At 53.6% G+C, this 13,813-nt stretch overlaps 1 protein-coding gene across 3 annotated transcripts; it reads right to left on the minus strand.

The window, feature by feature from the left end:
• Positions 1,170–7,125, minus strand: YBX2 (Y-box binding protein 2). Of its 3 annotated transcripts, none has more exons than XM_018064559.1 (9): positions 6,800–7,125; positions 6,080–6,143; positions 4,674–4,707; positions 3,743–3,832; positions 2,889–3,173; positions 2,608–2,711; positions 2,161–2,338; positions 1,656–1,740; positions 1,170–1,557 (listed from the first exon to the last, which is right to left on the minus strand). In XM_018064559.1, the coding sequence occupies exons 1-8, from the start codon at positions 7,074–7,076 to the stop codon at positions 1,690–1,692; spliced, it is 1,083 nt and encodes a 360-aa protein (XP_017920048.1). In that variant the 5' UTR covers positions 7,077–7,125; the 3' UTR covers positions 1,170–1,557; positions 1,656–1,689. The 3 variants fall into 3 exon arrangements, with proteins under 3 accessions (XP_017920048.1, XP_017920047.1, XP_017920049.1); XM_018064558.1 differs by having other exon boundaries at positions 1,171–1,557; positions 2,161–2,359; XM_018064560.1 differs by lacking the exons at positions 6,080–6,143; positions 6,800–7,125 and adding an exon at positions 4,815–5,213 and having other exon boundaries at positions 1,171–1,557; positions 2,161–2,359.

The following is a 13,813-nucleotide window of genomic DNA, read 5'->3' on the forward strand; positions in this document are numbered from 1 at the left end:
CCCCCTCATTCCCCTCGTGTGACCTCTTGGATTATTTGTGTTGTGGTTAGGCAGTGGCTGTGGGGTGGGTCAGTCTCCCCTCCGTCCCCTCCTTCTTCAGTAGCCATCCCCACCCCACCTCAGCTCCAGAATACTTGTGCCCTGGCTAGTGAAGGGGGTTTACAGGGAGGAGAGACTCTAGGACTGACTTTCCGGTGGGGGTGAACCAAAGCCCGAGAGCAGGACAGGAGAAGAGAGATCCAGTTCCTGCCACCTTGGACTCCTCCCCTTCTGGCACTTCCTTGGAATTCTTGCCACAGACTCTGGGTGAAAGGGGAGGGGGTCTGTCTGTCCCCTCCAGGGCAAAGGACACACCCCCTTCCCAAGATTTAATCTCACTTCTCACACGGCAGGCTCAGTCCTCTTGCTCAGCCTTCCAGGGCGAGAGGGAACACGCATCCATCCATGGCGAGAGGAAGGGACAGTGGGCTCCCCTCTAGACTCAGGGTTCTGGGCTCCACCCCCGTTGCTCCACAAGGCTGCCAGGTGGGGGCTCCGGCTCTTCCCTCCTCTCCCATCCTGGGAGGGTATTATACCCACGGGCTTTTGACCAACTAAGGGCAAGAGGGATTTGAAAGGCTGCCTGTAAACACTGGGCTGGGAGGAGCCTTCAGATATTTTTGTATATGTTTGAAAAAGCAGGGGCAGGGAGAAAAAACTGAAGGTCTGTTGTACTAAATGTATTTATAGAGCTCCATATATAAAGTTACTGTATGAGATATGCATCCTGTCATGTGGAGGCACTCCAAGACGGGCTGAGACCCAGACCACAGCCTCCCCACCCCCGCCTCTTCTCCATCCTGCCTCAGTTCCAGGTCACAATCTTCTGGACTGGACGCTGTCACTCATGCCTCCACTTAAGAGCTGGAATCATTGCCTTTGTTAACAGTAGTAAAGCCTCAGTAAGTTGAAGCTGTAGGTGCCAGACCCTGCTCTTGGCAGTTTGTCCCATTTCACAGATGGGAAAAGTCAGTGTCCCAGGGATGAAGGCACTTCTGCAGAACTGCACAGCTAGAACTATGGGAACAAGGATCCGAGAGTAGGCCCTGCCCACCAACCCCTCTCCCTCCTGCCACCCTCAACAGTGCATTACCAACAAGGCTCCAAACAGAAAAGAGGCAGAGACCAAGACAACAGGAAAGCCTGTTTTTGTTTTTACTGGAGGCTCAGGTGGCACATGACAGTTCATAAAATGGCTTCAGAGGTAGGGGGAGCAGGGAAACAAAAAATAAACTGGGGTGGGAAAGAAAAACAACCAGGAGGAGGGAAGAGCTGGCTGGTTCCTTCTCAGCCTGATTTAGGGGAGGGAGTTGATGCCTCTGAACAATAAGGATGGATCCCTTCCTTCAACCCTTGGTAAGGGAGAGAGGAAAAAAAAAAGCAAAAGGCTGTTGCTTTGGCCCTCCTGAGTCTCAAGGAATGGGGGGAAAAGCCGGTGTTTTGATGTCATGAATTATGGGAAAGAGGGGAGGGAGGTGCTGGGTAAGATACAGGTCAGTTGGAAAAACTGGCAGATACCTGAGAGGAAGAGAGATGGAAAAAAGTCACACCAGCAACTTATCACCACCCAGCCCCACCCTCACCTCTTGGTACCCAGCCCTGGGCCTGCCACTCACCAGATGGTGGCTCTGAGTGTCCTTTGAGTTGGAATCACTCCAGTATGGTGGTTGAGGGGTCCCCACTGTTGATGGGGGCTGAGGTCTAGAGAGAACAAGGGTGGTCGACTGAGACCCTCTTGTTCTTCAGGGGCCCCAGCTTCAACCTCTTGCACCTTTTCTCTTCCCGTTCTCCCCTCAATTCCCATCCACAGGCTGGTGCTGGGGCTCCAGCAGAGCCGAGGGAGTCTACAAGGGGCGATGTGGGCTTCAACGGCTCTACTGGGCTCTCCTGGTGGGTGGGTTGGGGAGTGGCTGCCAGGGGTGGACCCGGCAGTCCTGGCTCTTGGGTGTCAGGCTGCCTTGAAGCCAGGGTGAGTGGGGGCAGGGCCAGGAGAAGAGGGGACAAAGAGTGGGAAGGGAAAGGAAGACAGGAGTGGGGGAAGAAGGGACAGGGGGAAGTTGGCTGGCTCCAGGCTTTTCTTTCCTTCTCTGGCCCCCTACATGGACAGTCCCAGGTCCTCACCTCTGGGGCTGTGGACTGCCTGGGTCCCGGGGGCTGCTGCCGTCTCCGCTGGAAGTAGGGGCGGTTTCGTGGGCGCTGGGGCTCAGGTCGGGAGCCGTCCGTGGGGCCTTGGCTGGGCTTGGTTTCGCCATCCCCACCTTCTGTGGTGGGCTGCTGAGGTGGCCTGGGGCGGAAAGGCCTGGGGCAAGAAGTGAGGACCCTGAAGGGACAGGAGCCCAGTGCAGACCACGTCCCTCCCTCCTAGGATCCCCCCAGCAGGAGGAGACTAGCTTGCCTTCCCGTCCCATCCTAGGGGTACCTGCTAACCCTGAGCACCTGGGCAGTAATGGCTCAGTGGCCCAGCCCTCCTGACCTCTGGCTTCAGGCCCCTCCCCTTCCCATCCCCATCCCTGGGTCCCCACACTGGCTGGTGAAGGGGAAGCCAGGGCCCAGGAAAGGGAGTCTCACCTTCGGTACCTGGGCCGGAATCTGGGTGGGGGTATCCGCTCATCCCCCTGCTGCTGGTCTCCCTCCAACGGGGCTGTCTCTTTGGGTTCTACCCCGTCCGTGCCCTGGGGACATGCAAAGGCCGGGGGTGGGGGGGTGGCCCGGTGGCACCAGCTGCTTCGGTGTCCACAGCTCTTCCCAGCCCATCTTCCACCCTGCTTCCTCTGGGCTCCGGCCTCATTAACTCTCGCTCCTTCTCCAGGATGTGGGCAGCTGGTTCCCATGTTGCCAGTCCCCCTCACCTCTATGGGCTGCTGCTGGTTGGGGGGCCGAGGGCCTCGCACGAAGCGCCGTCGGTAGAAGAAGGGTGGTGGGCGCCGTCGTCTGGACCGCTGCCCGGAGTCGTCAGCACGCTCCCCTTCGCTGCCTGGCTCTGTTCCACCTGATGGAGCCTCTGCCACCATGGGTGGCGGGGCAGCTGGGCGGGGCCGGGGGATGAATCGGCGGAACCTGCGTCGGTTGGGGGCATAGCGGCTGCCCTTCACTGGCACCCCCCCAGGCCCAGTTACGTTAGCAGCTTCTGCACCCTGGGGAGGAGGTGGGGAGGAACTGGTGAGAACCAGCTACCACAACAGATGCACAACCCTCCCAGTCTGGCTTGAATCACTGTCTTCCATCCTTCTAGATAACTGCCCCCTCTCCAGCTCCTCTAACTTCTGGTTCTTTCCACCCTCCCCAGAGAAGCAGGGGCCAGTGGTGTTTGGACCCTTCTGGAAGGGGCCACATCTGCAACTGGTCCTTTTGAAATAGCTGCCACTGGACCGTCATGAGGCTTAGCCTGGAGGTGTGGTGGGGATGGAGAAACAGGGCTGGCAGCAGGGGAGCATCTCGTGGAGGGCTGATTCTGAGAGGAGAACATGGGCACAGGTGCCCCATGGAGAACAGACATGGGCCTGTTGAACTGCAGAGAGAGCCCTGACTGTGACAGGGGCACCTTCTTTAGGACACCCTTGAAGCAGCCAGAGCCTTAAGGACAAGTTCTGCTCGAGAACATGGTCCCGGTCCCACGGCCTGTGCTACCCGAGCACAGCCTTGGGGGGAACCTCCAGGGCACCCTCCCCTGGTTTGGCGGGCTCTCCAACCGCAGCCCCCGAACCTTCTCTCCTTCCACGACATCGAACTCCACGGTCTCCCCATCCCCAACGCTGCGCAGAAACTTCCTGGGGTTGTTTCTCTTAATAGCTGTCTGGTTAAGGAAAGGCCAGGAGAAAGGTGAGAATGGCCAGGATCTCTCGCACCCCTGTGGGGCCCACCACCCACTTCCATTCTTTTCAAAATTTTACTTGTGAGCTGGGGCTGGAGTGTGAAGCAAGGAGAAGGCAAAGTTCAGCAGGGGAAAAGCCACAAACTAGGGGCCTTGGAACAACTGTGTAGTTACCATGGTCCCCAGGACTCACTCCCTCTTCCCCTGACCCCTCAGGGATTTCCAGAAGGGAAACAAGAAACATGAACTCAAAAGCCAAACAAAAAGCCAATAGTCTTAAGTTGCAAAGTGGGTAACAGGTACTGTGTTTCTTACCTCAGTCCCACTGAGCGCGCTTTCCACCAAAGCAGTGGTTCTCAAACTGTGCGGGCATCACAATCACCTGGAGAGCTAGTTAAAACAGGCAACTGGCCCCGCCCCCAAGCCTGACTGATTGGCTAGGTCTGGGGTGGGCCTGAGAATCCAGATGTCAGGAGATGCTGCTGGTGCGGGGACCACACTTTGAGAACCACTGCGCCCAAGTAGCGCTAGCCTGTGTCCTTTCCCTCGGACACCACCTGTGATTCGTTCCTGGGATGTTCACAGGTTCCAGAAGGGAGTGAGCCGTGCTGTGCCCAGAGGGCAACAAGCACATTTCTTAGAGAGACAACCCAACACAAGTGGGGCCAATGCAGTTAATACAGCACCTGTGGGATGGATAGGGAACTATTTCCTGGTGGGAGGTGAAAGCTGGAGAGCCAGAACTTGTGCTGCTAAGAGGACAGTGGCAAAGACCATCAGGGAGGGCAGGTTCCTCCCGTCAGAAAGCCATCCCAGCTCTTACCTGGTGAACAAAGACATCCTCCTTGGTGTCATTCCTGCAGGACAGGATGGGGTGTTAGGTGATGATTTTGGTAAGGCACTCACCTCTGCTGAGGCCTCCCTAGCTGCCCATTCCCAAGACCTGTGGCCCCTTCCTCTCTACCTTCCATTGCTGCTTAGGGTTAAACAGGGCCCAGAGAGTGAGACAAGAGCCAATAGGGCCCCCTGAAGCGGGTATGAAGAGCAGATCCCTAAAACCTCCATGAAAAACCTGGGCTTCATGAGGAAAGGGCTGCAGGGTCAGTAAAGGCACCTTGAAGGAGCTGGTTCAGCCTTTACCTGCGGACCTCTCCACCCTCTACCCCGGGGCACCTTAGAACCTGGTACTGCCAGCCAACAACCCCTGCTCCCCAACCCATGGGTGGAGAATTCCTCTCAGCCTCCTTCCTTCTGCAGTCAAGGAGCGAGTGAGTAGAGACAGGAGCAGAGGTGCAGAACACCTTTGAGGAGGGAAAACTGTGTCAAGAACTGGCTCTTCTCAGCCTGGGGTTGAATCCCAGGGTCAGTTCCCCTCTCAGTACACCAAGAGATCAAGGGTAAGAAAGAATATATTAGATCATTCTCTGTCACTACCTTGCCCATCACCCTAGTTTACTCTAGCACCCCAGTAGGGGGGTTGGTGTGAAGAGGTCTTCCCTCAGAACCTCCCAGGAGTCCTCAGTTTCCAGAATTAGAGAAGGACCCTTCCTTAGAACAAGTGTTCTGGCTTTAAAGCACTTGGATCTGCACAAAGGTCAGCCTGCTAAGAGGGAACTGAGGCCTCCCAGGAGGGCTAGCCCGGGCAGGGTGCCTGGAGTTGGGAAGGGCCCACTGGGGGAGACCTGACTCTGCTCAGAATCTGACACTATGGCCCCTCCCAGTTTTGGGGGTGTGGGGGTGCTGTAGAAGGAAAGCAGCAGCCTCAGGCTGGGCTGGTGCCTTCTTTCCCCAACCCTCACCAGACTCAGTCCCGTCAGGTGGGGGATTCAATGAGCTAACAGCTCTCTAAGGGAGATGAGTTATGAGAGTGCTACGTGTGCTGCCTGAAACAGGAAATGAGTGAGGATTCCGGCCGGAGGCACAGAGAGCAGGTACATACTGCCCCAAAGGCGGTGGCAAACTAAACCAGAAGGTGACACAGACCAGCTGCGAGGATCAGAGCCAGATTTGCCAACTTCCTAGATCATTAACCCTCTGCTGCCCTTGAAGATGTGGAGAAGGCTTCATCATGCCCACATCTGTGCTGTGGTTAAAGACTTTCAATCAGCATCAGCTGGACATTGCAACCATGTGCCTTGCTGGGGTAGAGATGACGCTGGGAAGGTGTCCAGTCCCATAGATCAGTTTGGAAGACACCCATTCCACCCCCTCCCTGGGTTCCTCAGATACCTGTTGATGAATCCGTAACCATTCCGCACGTTGAACCATTTGACAGTGCCCAGGACTTGGATTGCTGTCAGGCAGAGATGCAGTGGGGGCAGTAGGATAGGGGGAAGAGATGGAGTTGGACTCAGTTTCGGGACACTCCAAAATCTAACCAACCTATTATCTATTAAGCTAAACTTCACGCCAACCAGGTTTTACCCAGTAGCTCCAAGGCATTCTTACCCAATTCCACTAAATGCAACTGCCCATACAGCGGGGCTCAGGGTTTCAAACCTCTTCCGATTCTAAGGCATGTTCCTCACAACCTACAAATCTAGGCCCTTAACCTAGAAGCGGGTACTTACTTGGTCCACGAAGTTCCGCCCTCAGGTCATAACTGGGGTTTCTCTAGCCCTCCTATTTTAAGGGTCACTAGTGCACTTGCGTCCCGGGCTCAGATATTTACCTAATACTAGACCAAATCAACAAGATCGAGTCTCCTGCCCCGGGGGCGTGGTCAGACCCTAGCTGGACCGGCCAGCCACTCCTTCTCACCCAGGAAGACACTGCAGAATTTCCCACCGGGTAAACTCACTAAAGTCCGCTGGTCCTTTGAGCCTCGAGCCATACCGGCCTTCGGCTTTCCGGACCCCGCCGGTCTCCGCGATGCCCCTCCCCCAGCCCGTCGACCCCCTCCCCCCGCCTCCCCCTTAGAGCCGCCCTGGCACGTGCCCCGCCCCTCACCCAGCACCGGCTTGTCCGCCTGACTCCGGGCCGGGGGCGCGGGGGTTCCCGAGGCCGCCGTCGCCGGGTTGCCAGGGGTGCGGGGGCCTGGCGCCGAGGGGGTCCCAACAGCTGGGCCCGAGGCCGTTCCGACCCCGCCGCTGCCCGCCCCGCCGCCTGCTTTCTGTGGCTCCCCTGCGGGCACCGGGACCACCACCGCTACCACCCCTGCCGCCGTCGCGGGCACCGTCGCCGCGGGGGCCGCTGTCGCCACCACTGCCGCCTCCGCCTCGCTCATCCCGCCGGGTCCAGTACCGGCCCCCGCCGCCACCACCACCACCACCACCTCCTCCGCCGCCGCCGCCGCCGCCACCGCCCCGGCCCCTCCCCCTGGCTCGCGAACCCACCGCCCCGCTCGGTCCTCGCGCCCCGAGCCTAGCCTGCACGCCGGCAGCCGGCCCTGAACCGAGGCCAATCGTAGCCCGCAGCCGCGGCGCGTGCAGGCCCCGCCTCCCGACCACAGGCCAATCCTAGCGGAGCGACCCCAGGGCCCGCACGCCAGCCCCACCTCCCGGACTTCGCGCGGAGGCTGAGGCCCCCGCCCTCAGCCTAGTAAGTACACCTGGGCCCCGCCCCGAGGCCATCACGTGACATCCCCAACCCAACCCATTGGCCGACGGCCGCTTTCCCCTCCCCCCTCCGCCCCTTTCCACCGGCCGCGGGAAATCAAACGGGCTGGTCGCGCCCCAACCGCCACCTGGCCTCTACGCGAAGGGTGGGGCGAGGGCGCAGCTCCAAGGTTGCCCCTGACAACCCTGGCGGGGGCCTGAGCTCGTAACCTTGGTCCTGGCTGTGGGCGGCACGGCTCGCTTCCACTCTAGAGACCACCTTTGCCCGCACACCGCCGGGTGTGGTTGCTTTCTCCCAGCCTGCCCGACAGTCTCCCTAGAGGATGCCCTGTACCCTGGTCTGTGGGATCAGCCCGCGGGGCCAACCAGACTTTCCCAGGTCACGGTTGCTCTCTCAAGCCGAGCACTCTCACACTTGTTGGGTTGTTTTTGACGTATGATTTGCATACAGCAAAATGCACAATTCTTCGCTGAGTTTTGATAAACGCGTTCATCTATGCAATCAACACCCTAATCAAGGTGTTTTTCCTTGCTCTTGAACCCTTTCCGGGCAGGTCCAGACTCCCCACAAACGATCTTTTCCACCGGAGATCAGTTTCAGGATCCACAATACTGGGTGCTTTGGTCTCCGGCTGGGCCTCGCTCTCCAGCTCCCTGCCCCCTCCCTGGCAGCTTCCTTTACCTTCTTTCTTTTATCCAACTAGTCAGGCTCTTCAGACTCAAGCCGAAGTGACATAGTGACTACTATGTCTCTATAGGTGACTTCTTCAAGTATCATCTTATATATCACTCCTCACTATCACTTCATCCTTTACTTTTCTCATGGCATTTTTGGAAATAGAAATTGCTTATTTACATTATTCCTGCCCCCTCCTCCGAAACTCTAGACCAGTGAACTCCATGGCAAGAACTGTTATGTTTGATGCCTGGAACAGAGTCTGGAACAACATAGGCGCTCAATATTTCTTGAGCAGATAAACAGTCCCCATTCCACAGATGGGGCTTCCCTCATAGCTCAGTTGGTAAAGAATCCGCCTGCAATGCAGGAGACTCCTTTTCGATTCCTAGGTCGGGAAGATCTCCTGGAGAAGGGAAAGGCTACCCACTCCGGTATTCTGGCCTGGAGAATTCCTTGGACTGTAGAGTCCATGGGGGTCACAAAGAGTTGGACATGACTGAGAGACGTTCACTTTCATTCCACAGATGAGAAAACTGAGGCCCGGTGCGAGGTTTGCCCCGGGTTTCTTGGGAGCCCTGGTGTCAGGCCCTCGGAGTCACAATCTCCCACCCAGAAAGATGCCGCTCCAGAGGTCTCTCCCGCCGAGGGCAGTCTCCTGACCCCAGCAGGACGGGTATTTTTAGCCGGGACAGCAAGCCCCAGGGCACCACACGTGCAGCCACGCGCTGCCGGGCCCCACGTGCGCTCCACCCGACCCCGCCCCCGCCAGGCAGGCGTCCCCTTTCCAGCTGCGGCCGCTGCTAATCCCGGTACCCGCGCGCCCTCTGCCTGCCGCTTCGGGAGGCAGCCTGCCCTGGCTTCCTCTCTGTCCTTCCAACTGCTACCCAGCCCGCCCCACCGCTCCAGCCCTTTCGTAGTTGAAGATTCTATTTGCCCAGGGCGTCGGGTCCGGAAAAACAGACAAGATGCGAAAACAACTAAATCAAGTCCAGGATGTAAAGGATACAGAAATGACCACCCTCTTTTAGACTATTAAGGACCGACTTACTTGTGTCCTCCCTGGCTTCCCTGGTGGAGGTAGTGGTAAAGAACCTGCCTGCCAATGCAAGAGAGGTAAGAGACGCGGGTTCAATACCTGAGTTGGGAAGATCTCCTGAAGAGGGGAATGTCAACCCATTCCAGTATTCTTGCCGAGAGAATTCCATGGACAGAGGAGCCTGGCGGACTACAGTCCGCTTCAAGACTGAAGCAACTTAGAATGCACAGCCCGAGCTCCAGGAATAGGAGAAGCAGAAGACCAAGGCTGGGGGAACAAAAGAAAAACCACAGAAACGTTGGGAAGGTACAGAGGGAGCTCAGGTGTGACTGGTAACTAAGGTTAGAGGATGAGAGGAGGCTCACAGGAAGCGTGAGCCCTGTTGGTAGTAAAATTGAAAACGTCAGGAGACCAAGGGTGGGATGGTGCTACAGGAAAAAGACTTTTGGCAGACGAGGCATGAAACAATACTTAGACATGCAGCAGTTATAAACTCTCCTTTCCCTTGGATAAGAAGTAGCAGGTGCCACAGAGATTTGCAAATTACTATCCCTGTTCAGTTGAAGGGTTTGTGCATGTAGTTTTCCTGTTATTTCATTACTTTTAACTGCTGTAGATAACAAGGGCTCCAGGTTTTCTCCTCTTTCTGTCCCTCTCTTTCTGTCATTTTCTGCCCACCTGCAATCTGGCCGATCTTGTTCACTGTTAATAAATAAAAACCCCTGCCTGCTCAGCTCTTGCTCTGCATCTGTCCATCACCTTAACAGCAGACTTCCTGAGAAACAAGTCTTTACTGTCTCTACTTCCCCATCCTTCTTTCATACCCCCACCAACCCAAACCTAGTTTCTGTCCCCAGCACTCCACTGAGACAGCTTTGGCAATGGTCCACAACCTCTTGCTGAGACATTCGGGACCTGGTTTGGGGTTCTCTTTCAACTCCAACCACAGAAGTATTCCTGCCAAAGCTTCCACAGCCTAACCTTCCCCCCATGCCCTCATACTTGTCTTCCTGTGCCTTGTTCTCCACCAGCCTCAATCTTTCCTGGACTATCTTCTGCTCCCTACCTTCTGTAGTACATTTTATCCTTTTCTCTGATTTTGATGACTCTGCTACTGATGGTTCTTAAACCCTGTGTCTCCAGCCCTGAGTCTTTCCCACCTTCTTAGCAGACTCTGAGCCAGGCATCCTCTAGCCAACTGCACCTCAGGCTTCTGAAACCTAAGTCCTCATCCAGGTTCTTCTTTTCCCACTCCCATGCTGGTTTATGTCACCATTTATCCACAATCATTCCTTGGTAGCCATTCATTCTTTGTAAAATAGTTTCCCCTGGATGCCCAGGCTCAGCACAGCAAAGGTGAAGATTTATGGTACCAAACTGAAATATTTGAATGATTTACAAGATACGGTTGCCTCTGTCTGGCTCCTAGAACCAAACACTCAGCAACTTTCCCCTCTGACTTTCTCCATGCAGCCCAAAACAAGGTCTGCTTCTTCTCCTCTCTTCTAACACTTGCTCTCTTATTTCTCAGCTGCTACCGAGTGTTTCATACCTACAGCTCCTTCTCTCTCCCCCCATTTGCTCTTTAGCTAGTGTTAGCTCTGCCCTCTCCTTTTCCAGGTTTTGCTAGCACTCTGCCAGATCCTTGACCTTTTCTCTACCCTCTCTCTACCTCCTGTCCTAGCTACTATATCTGATATTACTTCCTGCCTCCTTCTTGAAACCTCCTCCTTGTCTTTTTTTTTTTTTAAACCTAATTGCAGTAAGAGTTAATATCTATTGAGCACTTAGTATGTGCCACATGCTATGGTAAACACGTTCAATGTCCTCATTCATTTACTCCTTACAACAGCCCTGGGAAGTGGATACTAGTATAATTATGCCCATTTTCCAGATAAGGAAACAGAGGTGTGATGAAGTTAAGCAATCAGCCTAAAATCACACAGTTGTGGAACAAGCCAAGCTAAGAATCCAGTGCAGAGTAGCCCACCTCCAGAGCCCAGCTTCTAAGCTGTCAACCTCCTTCAACTATGCTGGGACTCCACTTTCACATCTTCCCTAACAATCCCTTGGCCCCACTTTCCCTCTAGTCCTTTCCATATGTCAGACTTTTCCTTCAAAACTAATTTTTTTAAGTTACTTTTAAAAATTGAATTGTAGTTAAATTGGGGCTTTACAGGTAGCTCAGTGGTAAAGAATCCACCTGCCAAGCAAGAGACAAGGGTTCCATCCCTGGGTTGAAAAGATCCCTTGGAGAAGGAAATGGCAACCCACTCCAGTATCCTTGCCTGGAAAATCCCATGGACAGAGGAGCCTGATGGACTACAGTCCATAGGGTTGCAAAGAGTTGGACGTGACTGAAGCAACTAATCAACAGCAACAACACAGTTGAATTACAATGCTGTGTTAATTACTAACTGCCCAGCAAAGTGACTCAGTCATACATATATACACATTAGTTTTCATATTCTTTTCCATTATGGTTTATCACAGAATATTGAATATAGTTCCCTGTGCTGTTACAGTAGGGCCTTGTTGTTTATCCATTCTATATATTCCAGCCTTCAAAACTAACTTTCTTAAAAGACTGTTTGTGTTACCCAGGCACTGCTTCCTCCCTTGGGGTGGCAGGTGTACATGAGGAAAGACACTGACATCTGCCCAGTTACTTAGTTCAAGGGGTACTTTTTTGCCTTTGTTCTTTCACCTCTGTCTGTGTGACAGGTGTGACTGGAGACCACCCCCTTCTTAGACTTCTCTGTGGGCTCCTCAGTCTTTTATTTGCCCCTTCCTAAAGGCCAGAGTCCCTAGTTCTTCTGTCCGGGCTCTATAACCTTTGGAGAGCTTGTCCGCTCACACTGCTTCAGCGATCACCTGTTATAGGTAGAACTGTGTTCCCCTAGAAAATATGTAGGAGCCCCAACCTCTGGTACCTGTGAATGTGACCTTATTTGTAAATAAGATCTTTGCAGATGAACTCAAATTAAGATGAGGTCATTGGGCTGTGCCCTAATTCAATATGACTGGTGTCCTTCTAAGAGGAAAGTACCATGTAAAGACAGACACATAGGGACATTGCTGTGTGATGATGGAGCAGAGGCGGAAATGTGGCAGCTGCAAGTCAAGGAGCCCCTGAGCTACCAGAAGCTGAAAGAGGCCAGGAAGGATCCTCTTTTCAAGACTTGGAAGAGAGCACAGCCTTGCCAGCATCTTGACTTCAGACTTCTGTCCTATGGAACTTTGAGAATATGTTTCTGTTGTTTTCAGTACCAAGTCTGTGACACTTTGTTACAGAAACCCTAGGAAACAGACAGCCCAAACACAGATGCCTCCCACCCAGACCACCCTCTTCCTCAGCTTCCACAATACTAAACCTGTTCTCAAAGTTCCAGGGATTCCCTGTTTGAATTAACTTCACTGACATTTACTGAGTATCTTCCTCTGAACATGAGATGGGGAAGACAAGGGTGGGATCATCCCAGTGCTCCTTAGCAACTCTGTGTATCTTCTAAAAATAGTTCAGGTGGGACTTCAGGTGGGACTAAAATAGTTCTGGTGATCCAGTGGTTCGGACTCCATGTTTTCACTGCTGAGGGCCTGGGTTCAATCCTTGGTGGAGGAACTAAGATCCCACAAGCTGCACAGATTGGCCAATAAATAACCAAAAATTGTTCCAGTGTTTTGCAATAAAATATGCATATTTATACTCAACCCCCGGTCAGGGAACTAGGATCCCACATGCCTCGAGGTGTGGCAAAAAAAAAAAAAAAAAAAGTGCTGAGGAAGTAGTGGTGAATTGGAAAGACTGATGCTGCAGCTAAAGCTCCAATGCTTTCGCCACCTGATGCAAAGAGCTGACTCATTGGAAAAGATCCTGATGCTAGGAAAGATTGAGGGCAGGAGGAGAAGGGGACAACAGAGGATGAGATGGTTGGATGGCATCACCAACCTGATGGACATGAGTTTGAGCAAACCCTGGGAGACAGTGAAGGACAGGGAAACCTGGCATGCTGTAGTCCATGGGTTCAAATAGAGCTGGACATGACTGAGTGACTGAACAACAATATCTTCCCTGCCCTCACACAACTTACAGTCTAGTAAAGGAGGTAATAAGTCAACAGAGATACATGATAATAACAGATATAATAAAAGCCATGAAGGAAATGCACAGATTGATGTGATGGAGGAGAGGAGGATGTAGGGGAATAATCTAGAACTAGGCTCTCAGAAGACACTGCTAGGAGTTGTGTTGCAGTTTATGCTGTAACCTGAAGGATGAGAAGAAGGCAACCAAATGTCGGAATTAGGGAAGAGAACTCCAGGCACCTGAAAAAAAATTAGTGCAAAGGCCCTGAGGCAGAAAAGACTGGAAGAAAATATGAACAAGAAGAATGACGTAAGTAGGGCCAGACCAGCCAAAGCTTTGGAATCTGGATTTTATCCTAAGAATGATAGGAAGTCTTTGAAGGGTTTTAAAAGGGGGAGTGAGTGATATGGTCTGTTTTAGTTTTTCAATAAGCATTTTTTGGGGAGGCTGCTCCTCATGGCTTGTGGGATCTTAGTTACCTGACCAAGACTGAACCCACACCCTCACCAGTTAAAGCATGGAATCCTAACTACTGAAGACCACCAGAGAAATCCCCAATAAATTGTATCTTTTAAAGCAGTTTTAGGGACTTCCTGTGCAGGGG

Source organism: Capra hircus, chromosome 19 (genome assembly GCF_001704415.2).
Source record: "Capra hircus breed San Clemente chromosome 19, ASM170441v1, whole genome shotgun sequence".
Taxonomy (NCBI): domain Eukaryota; kingdom Metazoa; phylum Chordata; class Mammalia; order Artiodactyla; family Bovidae; genus Capra; species Capra hircus.